At 36.0% G+C, this 12,039-nt stretch overlaps 1 protein-coding gene across 1 annotated transcript; it reads left to right on the top strand.

Moving 5' to 3' along the window:
* The first annotated feature begins 18 nt into the window (after positions 1 to 18).
* On the top strand, positions 19 to 11,787 carry LOC126817823 (endoplasmic reticulum metallopeptidase 1). The gene is made up of 9 exons (XM_050544985.1): positions 19 to 1,110; positions 2,244 to 2,371; positions 3,310 to 3,415; positions 4,338 to 4,484; positions 4,994 to 5,086; positions 6,612 to 6,824; positions 9,332 to 9,561; positions 11,005 to 11,185; positions 11,759 to 11,787. Exons 1-9 carry the CDS (start codon positions 519 to 521, stop codon positions 11,785 to 11,787), a joined length of 1,719 nt encoding a protein of 572 aa, XP_050400942.1. The 5' UTR covers positions 19 to 518.
* The last annotated feature ends 252 nt before the right edge of the window (positions 11,788 to 12,039 follow it).

The following is a 12,039-nucleotide window of genomic DNA, read 5'->3' on the forward strand; positions in this document are numbered from 1 at the left end:
TCCAAGCGTGGACTCCCAGGTGTCACTGACCGGGAAATCAAAGGGACCGACAAAATTGGTTGGTGAGGTTAGAGCAAGACAAGGCTTGCTATTACACGAAATGTTGGCATTGACAGAGTTGTCGCGGAGATATTTTTCCAATGGATTTGTTCACTGAATTTATTCAGTCTGATTCTGTTTGACACAGGACAGTAAAATAATCGTGTCGCATGTGCTCTTTTCGTTTTGTAGCCACAATTATTTAGTCTCAAACCTTTCCAGTTTTAAAGATAACCTTATAATAAATATTACCTAGATCATAGATGTTAATTTAATCAGTGTTTTTTAATTATTTATCAATTTGCAACGAATCAGTAAATTTGAAAAAAGAAAGTTTTAAATTAATTTTCAGGGCATTCACAACTGGATGTAGTTATAACTTATACCGTAGATAAAATATAGCTTTGCCTGTTTTGGGGAAACTTAATCTTTCTTAAAAGTAAAAACTGGATGATATATAGATCCGAAGTCCAGGTGAAATGGATGAGACAAACTTTCTACTCAGGCAAAGGGGTGCACCTCCAAAACCTGGATTTGATAGGCATAATGAATTTAAAAATGGTAGTTCTCTGAATGATGACAAAAAGAAGGGATCATCAGATGATGGTCGAGCTTTAGATGGTATTTCAGTATATCTCCTATTAATTATTTTTTATGGATTCATTGTGTTTTTCATCAATTTTCGCCAGAATAACAGTTTCCCGACGCCAAAATTTATAGGCGATCCACAAAATTCTGTGACAGATTTTATCGAGGAAAGAGTTAGAAAAAACTTAAATGAATTTATGAAACTTGGGCCAAGAGTTACTGGCAGTGCAGCAAATTTGAAAGCTAAAGATTTGATTTTGAAGACCATTGAAGAAATCCGTGTCGGAGCCACAGAACCACATCAAATAGAAGTGGATAATCAGATAGTGGATGGTGATTTTGCGATTGATTTTCTGGTCGGACATTTAACAAGTGTTTATAAAAATATCAATAATATTATTGTAAACTTTTCCCGGAAAGACAATCCTTCGAATCATAGTGTACTGGTCAATTGTCACTATGACACATTTCTTGATAGTCCAGGTTAGTAAATAATTATTTTATTTAAAGGGACAATAACACTCTTGCTGGCTTGACAGCTCCAGAAAATAAAAAATAGCCTTATTCTAAGTACTAGATATGTTAGTGTCCCACCTGTTGTGTAAATTATCCATTAAATTCTATTTTACTTGTCCAAAGGGTTCAAAAATATATTTAAATCCAAGTCACATTTGAAAAGCTTTACGTAAGGCTTTTCAAATCATTTAGTTGAATTTTTCGAATTTTTTAAATTAGTTGTGTTAAGATGAAATTGTATCATCAATTAATTGGAATATTGTAAAATAGTACAATTTGTTGACCAGAATAAAGATTGGGACATATTATTCAGTTACAATAAGAGTGGTATTGAGCCTTTAATGTTAAATATATGGACAAAAGTTGGCGCTGTTGGTTGATCTGATTACTTTTTCTTAGGTTTGTATGTGGATTATGGGGGTTAGGGTTAGGGTAGTAGTCAGATCAGCCAACAATCCCCAAAAGTTGTATAACTTTGATCACGGAGCCACAGTGTTTTTGGTAGTTAAAGTTGTTTTGGGTTACTGGGTAAATCTATAGACCCACCAGGAGGTTCTGGATTCGATCTTGTTGCCGGCCAAGAAAGCTCCATTTGATTTTCTGTCTGGTGTTCCCTTATACAGGGGGTGTTGTGTGGCCGAATGGTTAGCACGTGCGTGCTGTATCATAAAGCCTGTCATTGAGTCAACTGGCGTGGTTTCGAATCACCGGTTGTACGTGACAAGGAGTAGGGTTGCCTGTCAAACCTCGTGGGTTTTCTCTGGGTCCTCCGGTTTCCTCCCACTGCTAAAGACCCCTACGCGCAAGCGAATTATTGAAATAAAATTAAACCATATGTTAGTCCCGAAATGACCTAGTTTGTGTCGAGTGGACGTTAAACCCCATTTCTCTCTCTCTCTCCCTTATACAGGTTGAATTGTCAATGATGCAGGACAGAGCGCCTGACAAGGAAATGTATCTAGTTGTTCAGATGGTACAAAAAAAACCTATAACACACTAGACGGCACAATATTCCCATAGACTGTTTTTTCTCTCTTTCGTTGATTTCATTTCTTGAGAAGTTTCTGTAACTTGTAATATTAATATTTTGATTGTATTAGGTGGTAGTGATGATACAGTTAGTTGTTGTGTTATGTTGGAGATGCTGCGTTCGTTTTCTCAACACACGGAACCGTTTAAAAATAACATCATCTTCCTCTTTAATGGGGCAGAGGAAAATATCTTGCAGGTAAGTTTTACATGTATGTACCCTGTCCTGAACCTCACCTATTGGCACCACTAGATTTAGAGTAACGGTTCCTTAGACTGGCTCAAACCACTCGAGATGTGTGAATCATGACTTATCACTGGGTGTGAATGATGACTTTGGTGTGTGAATCATGACTTATCACTGGGTGTGAATGATGATTTCATTTTTTGAGAAGTTTCTGTAACTTGTAATATTAATATTTTGATGACTTATGGTGTGTGAATGATGAGTTATCACTGTGTGTGAATGATGACTTATGGTGTGTGAAGGATGACTTATCACTGTGTGAATGATGACTTATCTATTGGAGAGAATGATGACTTATCTATGGGAGAGAATGATGACTTACATGTACATGTACCACTGCGTGTGGATGATGACTTACATGTATCACTGTGAATGATTGCTTATCAATGGGTGAGAATGATGACTTGTCACTGTCTGTAAACGATGACTTATTAATGAGTGTGAATGATGACATATCGCTGTGGGTGATGATTTATCAATATGTCCAGATAAATGAACACAATGCCCACCACAGGTCTTGTTAGTCTTCCTAGAACACCACTTCTTATAGTGAATTGCTATAATTTCTGGGGGGTTGGATGGTCGAATGGTTAGCATGTGCGCACTGTATCATAAGGCCTATCATTGAGTCAACTGGCGTGGTTTCGAATCCCTGGTTGTACATGACAAGGAGTAGGGTCCTCCGTTTTCCTCCCACTGCTAAAGACCCCTACACGCAAGCAAATTATTGAAATAAAATTAAACCATACATGTATGTTTGTCCCGAAATGACCCAGTCTGTGTCGAGAGGACATTAAACCCCATTTCTCTCTCTCTATAATTTCTAGTAACCATGCTATGGATACACCCCAATCACTGATAACGCCCTTGTATATACATGTATGTTTCAGGCAAGTCATGGATTTATAACCAAACATCCATGGGGTAAAACAATCAAAGCTTTTGTTAATTTGGAGGCAACTGGTGCTGGTGGATGGGAGGTGGTGTTTCAAACAGGTGAGATTAAGACATAGTTTCTTCCCTTTACTTACATCTACATTTATGTGCCACGATAGCATGGTGAGTAAGGCGCTGGCTCGGCTCACAGACAAAGGGCTCTGGGGTTTAATCAGAGCGTTTGCTGAGAAAGTTTCAAAGATTTTGCTAGCGTGGGTTCCCCTTGTTACTGGTGAAAGACACGTTACAGTTAACAGATTATGTTAACACTAGAAAAAACTTTTCTAATAATTACTTCAAGGGTTGTAGAGATGTCCCCATCATCTACAAAAGAATAAAAATGTGACAAGACTTTATGCACTCGGCAAACCTCAGCAGATTCCAGTACCCTACATCTAGCCTCGGCTGTATGACGAAGTCCGCCATTGGAACTACTTTCAAGTTTCCGGATTACCAATCCCAAGATACATTATGGGAGATTAGATAAAGAGCTGGCAGGTCTCACTATAGTAGTTAAAAACTAGATAATGTAAAGGGAACTCGCTGAAAATTTCAGTCAAATTGATCCACTGTGAACTGAAATTTTAGCGATTGAATTTTTGGCCTAGCCTCGATCATCATTACTACAGTCGGTACGATAAAAATCATAGTCTCGATTATCCATTTCATGATTAAATCATGAATGGAAGTCGAACAGCAAATCGGAACCTAATCCAATAAACATTGCAGGCTATCGATGACATCGAGAGTTGATTATGGTCTGGATAAGTTAATTAATGTCTAATTAATAATTTAGATAACATATCAGGCCTAAAGAAAGACCTGCAATAGACAGATTTAGCTCTTGCATAATGTATCTTTAAATTACAGACTGTAGATTTTACCTCAACATTATCTCGAAACTAACACTTACCCAACTGTGGTTACTAATATTAACCCCTTTCAATAAAGATAATGACATGTTTAAATTGGTTATTAAAAGGTCCCGAGAATCCCTGGTTGATTAGAAGCTACATCGAGTCCGTGAAATATCCCTCAGCATCCGTTTTTAATCAAGAGATTTTTCAGACAGGGAAAATTCCAGGAGATACTGATTTTCGAATTTTCCGAGATTATGGAAATCTTGCAGGTTTGTTTCCATTTGGTTTTCTCAATGCATCTACAAGTAAGATATGTTAGCTAGTGTCACAGACATTGAGAGGCACAAATTCAGGCTTTGTCAGGTAGAATCCACTGGTGTCGGTCATTTTGTCTGGCACTAATTCTCAAAATTTTCCAACATGGTTTTTAGATTCATGAGAATTGACATATGGGAACCAATCAAAAATTCAGCCAGGAATTGAGATTCCATGTCTATTTATTTATTTATTGATCCAAGAGGCATATCAAACATGACAATAGGGGTGATAATATAAAGTTACATGATAATAAGATGAGAAAGTTTTGATGAGAGAAAAAGTAATGATGTCATAAATGATCAGCCTCTTGAGGATAACCCATAAAAACTTGCTAAAATTAAAACTAGTGTAAAAGTGGAATATGATCTTTGTTTTTGGGGGTGAAACATGCATGTAGAGATAAGTTCGAAAAGACATTCATTTGTTTTTTATTTATTAACAATTCTCATTTGTATTCTAGGGTTAGATATAGCTCATATTAAAAATGGTTATGTTTATCACACAAAGAATGATCTCCCAAGATACATTCAACCAGGCTCTATTCAAAGGGGAGGTAAGTATAAAGATATTAGAGTTACGGAGGCAGATCACCATTGATTTCCCTGATTGACTTTTCCCAAATTGTTGTTGGTCTGAACACAAACCCCCTTATATGAGGCTGACCTTAAAAATATCTTTGTTTCACCAAACCCGACCCACAATCGAGGAGAAGGGTCGGTAGGTCGGTTTTTTTTTCAGATTTTTTTTTAAAGTTAGAGAAATCAATACAGAAAACTTATTAATATTAGCTGTATACTACAGATTCATTAATTTTGTTTAATGAATTTGGGGTCTGACGTAAAAAGTAACGAACTGAAAGTCTTTTTATTAAACTTAAGAGCTAATTTGACAGCTTAATAATTTTCCGGGTGGAAACATTCGTCTTCTTTATTCAATTGGCAAAAAAATCAATGACATCGGGAATTTTTCGTGATGCCCGACTCGCACACGATTTGCTACGAACTTGAAGTGTGAAACTCCTTCAACACGTTTTTAACGATAGTGCGGGTTGTGCCTTCATTTTTCTCGAAAACGGATATTGAAAATATCGTCGTTATGTTCAAAACTACGCACCACAGACATAGAAGCAGAATCATTTCGTGGGAATGGACGTGTGTTCGTCTGCAACCATTTTGTTGAGAAGCGACACCTATGACGCTTTCGTCTTGATCAACCAGTTTCAATAATGAATCAAACCATAGCCATAGTAAAGGGAAATAACTCTCGTGATATATTTCAGGTTGACACACAAAATAAAATAAAAAGATCGTGGAAAAGTGCAATAAAATAATTTAAGTCGGGGGTGGTTTTAGTTAGTCGGTCGCGTTAGGCGAAACAAAGATATTTTTAAGGTCAGCCTGATGCAACATCACGTCATTGCTCCAAAGCATGATTGATTCCTAAAACCTTATTTTAGACCCTATGATTGATCCCTAAAATCCTATTTAGATCTTAATATTGATTCCTAAACTCCTATTAGGACCGAAAATTGATCCTTAAAATCATATTTAGACCCCATGATTGATCTGTAAAATCCTACTTAGACCTTAAAATCCTATTTCGACCCTGTGATTGATCCCCAAAATCCTGTTTAGACCTTATGATAGATACCAAAAATTCTATTTGGACTCAGGGGGGTTGGATGGCCGAATGGTTAGCACGTGCGTGCTGTATCATAAGGCCTGTCATTGAGTCAACTGGCGTGGTTTTGAATCTCCGGTTGTACATGACAAGGAGTTGGGTCGCCTGTCCAAACTCGTGGGTTTTCTCTGGGTCCTCCGGTTTCCTCCCACTGCTAAAGACCCCTACACGCAAGCGAATTATTGAAATAAAATTAAACCATATGTTAGTCCCGAAATGACCTAGTTTGTGTCGAGTGGACGTTAAACCCTCTATCTCTCTCTATCTCTCTCTCTCTCTCTCTCTCTCTCTCTCTCTCTCTCTTTAGACTCAATGATTGATCCCTAAAATCATATTTAAACCCTATGATTGATCTCTGATGTTAAATGTATTGTACATGCGATGATCATTCATTTCAGGAGAAAATCTTATGAACCTCGTTGAGACTCTGGTGTCCAGTCCTCAACTGGTGAATCCTGGCCCTGAAAAACATGGAACTATGGTCTTCTTCGATTTCATTGGTTATTTCATGGTCAGTTACCCAATGAGAATGGCTGTTATTCTCAATCTTGGAATCTCCAGTTTATTTCTGCTGACAATATTTAGAAAAATTGTTGGATACAACTCTTCAGGTAATGCAATCTGGTTAAAACACAGATCCTATTTCGTTTCGTTTTTATAGTTCAAAATTTCGTTTTTACTTGTCTTTACTACACTTGGATCTGGAAGAGTTGTTATTTAACTCGTGTTCTGAATGGTGTCAGGGATAAGCCAATGAAACGGTCTGTTACGGCGAGCTTTAGGCGTGTTTTTCACGGAACTGTGGGTAATCCACTAGTAACATCAATGCTGATTGGTTTATCAAATATCTGACGTCAAAAGGGTCATAAGTCGGTCTTTTGACCCCTGACGTGATCTATCGCTATAACTTGTCAGATCTTCATATGTGGTGTAGGCCATCGAAAGTATAAAAAAAAATGAAACGAAATATAGATCTGTATTTTAATCAGATTGCAGGTAATGTGAATCCTATCCAGTGGTTTCAATAATAATTATACAAATAGAAATAATAGTAATAATAATAACATCCGGATTAGGTGGGTGGGGGCATTTTGGGATTAAGATGCTACAATCAGCTGTTGAATACATGTAAATAAACAAGTGCATTAATCCTTTGCGATAATCTTTATAGTTTGTGTCGATGTGTAAGTCAGATAGCAACCTCTTTCAGTGGTTGTTACTCGAAATAAAAGCAGCGGGCTCCATGCTTATATGTCTGTTTCTTGTAACAATCTGGAAAATCAGTTTCTGTTTATATACTTAGTTTATGATTTTATGTGATTTTTAGTACCCACCTGTAAATGCTGATTTTGTATACCTGTCTACCTGTATATGTAAACATGTGGCATTTGATTTAACTTTCATAGTCATAAACTACACAGGTGTTGTCTGCAAAAAAAAAAAATTAGTTAGTTATATAAATTAAATGTTGATATTTCTCATAAATATATCAAACACTGGCAAATTATTTATTTTTATATTATTATACTTATAATATTACTGATAAATTGCTACCTGTTTTTCATTTATTGAAATACGTTTCCACGACAGCTGTGATCAATTAGCAGCATACATCCAAATTTGCAGGAAAATATAATTGTTACCAAAAACATTAATACAAGTTTTGCAAAAATCTTAAAGTTATTTTATTGTAGGGGTTATTTGCAAAATAAGATTTGTGGCAAATTTTATTGTTACCAAAAACACTTAATACAAGTTTTGCCAAAATGATGCCACATGAGGGGCTAATGTTATTGGGGATTTTTGCAATAAGCTTCAAATGGTGCAAATTTTATGAAATTTGTGCAAAATAATTTAAAAAGTTGGTTCTGCAAAATTGGCTATGTCTCAGTAACAGTTGAAAACTAATATTGACATCATTTGCCTTTATGATAGTAATGAATAAATATCAATATGGAATGGTTTGGGGGCTTTTGAAAAATTTATGAAACATAATCCATTTATTTTTCTGGAACATAAATAGTTTATCCTATCATTTGGGGTAAAATGTGACCCAAGTACAATCAACAAGATCTTTTTCTGTGGTGTATTGTACCACAAGAGTTCCACAAAATACAATCTGATTAAAATACAGATCTATATTTCGTTTCTTTTTTTTTATACTTTCGATTAACCAATCAGCATTGATGTTACTAGTGGATTACCCACAGTTACATGCAAAACATGCCTAAAGCTCGCCGTAACAGACCGTTTCATTGGCTTAGCCCTCACAGACCGTTTCATTGGCTAAGCCCTCACACCATTCAGAACATGTCAATGATAACAACTCTTCCAGATCCTAGTGTAGTAAAGACAAGTAAAACGAAATTTTGAACTATAAAAACGAAAGGAAATAGGATCTGTGTTTTAATCAGATAGCACAAGATAGGGTTTTTTTTCTTCAAAATTCGCAGACCCCTTAGCTCTCAGTGTGGTACTACATTCCACAAGATTTCGACTTGATAAGTGTTTTTAGTCTGTGGTGATTTTTGGGGGGTTGGGATGGCCTAGTGGTCTAGAGTGTCATGATTCGACCTCTTGCTGGCCGGTCACCCCTGGCTTGTGCTTGTGGTTTCGATCCCTGGTGAGAGTGTATGTGGCTTGGAGATAGGTGCGCCTTCTCAACATGTGGTGATTTTTACCACAAAGTTCCCCAAGATACTAGGCCTAAAACAAAATCAAGATTTAGTCAGGAGCAGAACAGTAGGACGTTAAATCCCATTTCATTTCAATTAAAGACATAATCAATTTTTTACCAAAAAATCATCACTTACATCCCTCATCTCTCTGTGTGCTACCACATTCCACAATCTCCCTTTGTACCTCTTTTCTCTCTGTGTGGTACAGGGCTTCCACTTTAAAAATTTTCACTGTCAGTTATTTTGGATAATGTACAGAAACATTGCATATTAAATTCATAAGTGAAATGAAATGGAGTTTAATGTCCTACTGTTCTGCTCTGACTGGGCTAATGAAGACGGGCATACGACATGCAGTGTGCTATGAGGGAAATTTGGTTGAGTTTAACGAACACAGCTTTCACATGTCACATAATCTATGTTATTTTTTGTAATTTCAGAAATTAAAGGTTTTGTATATGTAAGAGAATTGGTGATGGCTGTTATTTTTTTGCTGTTGTCATGGACGTTGATAATAATAACATGTGTTGTTATAGCGTTATTGTTGACAATGTTAGGTCGTGAGATGTCGTGGTTTACTAATACGTTAAACCTAATATGGTTATATATCTTACCCTCAATAACCATTGTCTTAACACTACACTGGATTTTACGTAAAACTTATTATAAGGTAAATATCTTAATAGATACATATTAATTATAATAATATGTCCATTTATAAAGCACTATATCTGCAAAATGTGCTCATGGCGCATACCAGGGTTCTTAATCCATTTTGAAATGAACCGGCCAGAATTGGGTCAAATGAGGTCCCGGTAGGAAATCGGTTAATTATAAACTTCCATTCCCTTTAATATAACGAGAATTCTACAAAAATAATTTTTGGTAATTTGTTATGGAGGATGTCATATTTTGATGTATGTGATCACCACAAAAATAAAAACAATTAGGTACACCTTTTGAAAATTTTCCATATTTAATTCACAAACCAGCTTTCAAGTTCACGTCAGTAATACTCCGGAATAAATTACTATCTTCTTTTAATCGATGAAACATTCATGTTTCATCTGTCGATGATCTAAAATATTAGTATTTTTCTACTATTGCCAGTATCAAAAAATGCGGCAGCCAAAATAAACGGATACAGCACCATGGCATTTCTTCATAACACATAGAAAGACAGCACTACAAAATACATAGTGAATAAACAGTACACTGCACAAAATATAATTAGGTACACATTACAAGTGGTGGGATGATTTGTGGACTAGGGGTCTAATACGTTTGCTTTATATCATAAGGTCTGTCATTGATACGAAGCTTGTACATGAATAGGAGTAGGGTTGCCTGTCCAACCTTGTAGTTGTTTCCCGGGTCCTCCTGTTTCTTCCCACACACAAGCAAATTGTTGAAATGTTGAAATAAAAATTGTACCATATGTTATAGTCTCAAAATGATCTATTTCGTGTCTGCTTCTAATGGAGGTAGAATGTTCAAACTTGCTGTGAATGAGTTTGACGATTAACATGTAGAAATATAAATCTTTTGGGTTACGATAACTTTGATTATTTTAGGGAAAGAGATGAAACTTGATTTGGTGTATAGTTTCACTACATCAAAACATTGATCATGAGCATTTTCTGCTAAATATAGCAGTTTGGTTACATTAGTTCTTTTCAAAATGATAAATGTGCAATTAATTAATATGCATCATCTATTTATTTTGATGTTTCAACTTTCTATTATATTTAATTTATTTTGGGGGATCACGGTGGCTAAATGGGTAAGGCTCCGGCTCGCTAGTCTGGAGGTCGGGTGTTCGATCCCTGCATTGGCTGAGAAAGTTTATCCAGATTTTCCGGCGTGGTTCACCCTTGTCAGTGATGCAGGACGAAGGGCCTGACAAGGACAGATGTCTAGTCGTTTGGAGGGCATGAAAAACCGAGGTTCCTTGTACATATTGGCGTGCACGTAAAAGATCGCTAGAGAGTTGGAATTCGATATAAGAGTAGGCCACTGTATGGCGTATGCCCGTCTTCATTAACCCAGTTCGGAGCAGAACAGTAGGACGTTAAACACCATTTCATTTCATTTATTTTATTTTGTTTTACAGAGTACAAATGGTTGGCAAGTTGACGGAATATTTTATGATGGCAATATGTTATTATGGGTTATGTTATTAGTGACTTTAACATATTTTAAAATAGCTTCGGCCTATATGGTTTTATTATGGACCTTGTTTCCGCTACTTGTAATAACCAGAACAGCTAAAGCATTTAAAATTAATTTTAAAGGTATTTTATTTTACATGCTGTATTTTAAGTTTAAACCAGCCCCCTTGTCAGTGGTGTAGGATGCATGGCCTGGAACAGCGTCTATTCGTTCGTGTGAGATGAGAAACCAAGGTCCAGTGTCATGCTGGCGTACTCGTAAAAGGACCCTTGACAGTTGGAATTCAATTGCTTTCTGGGCAAAATTTCCTTCATAGCACACTGTCTAATTTTTTGGATGGAATGTAAAACCTAAGTTGCATGTGTGCATGTAAAAGAACCCTTGGCAGTCGGGATTCAATTGCTGTCTAGGCAAAATTTCCATCATAGTACACTGTATGCCATATCTCCTTCTTCATTAGCCTGGTTCGTGCAAAAATGTAGGGTTTTAAACCCCATTAACCCCATTTCATGCATTTATATCAGTATTAATATCAATGAGTTATACCATACATGTCATGTTTAACTCTGTTTTATTATAGAGAAAGTTATATCAGCATTAATACCACTGTGATGTATGTGATATTCAAATTTATATCAGTAGTAACATCAGCGAGTTATACGATATATCTCACGTATATCTCTGTTTTATTATAGAGAAACCTGTGATATCTGTGATATATTAATACCAGCGAGTTAACCTTATATCTCCCATATAATTTAACTATGTTTTATTATAGAAAAAACCTGTGATATATATGTGATATTGAAAGTTCTATCAGTATTAATACCAGCGATTTAACCATATATCTCACATATAATTTAACTATGTTTTATTATAGAGAAACCTGTGATATATGTGATATTAAAAGTTATATCAGTATTAATACCAGCAAGTTATACCATATATCTCACGTTAAATTTAACTATGTTGATTA

The sequence above is a fragment of the Patella vulgata genome, chromosome 4, assembly GCF_932274485.2.
Source record: "Patella vulgata chromosome 4, xgPatVulg1.2, whole genome shotgun sequence".
NCBI classification, from domain to species: domain Eukaryota; kingdom Metazoa; phylum Mollusca; class Gastropoda; family Patellidae; genus Patella; species Patella vulgata.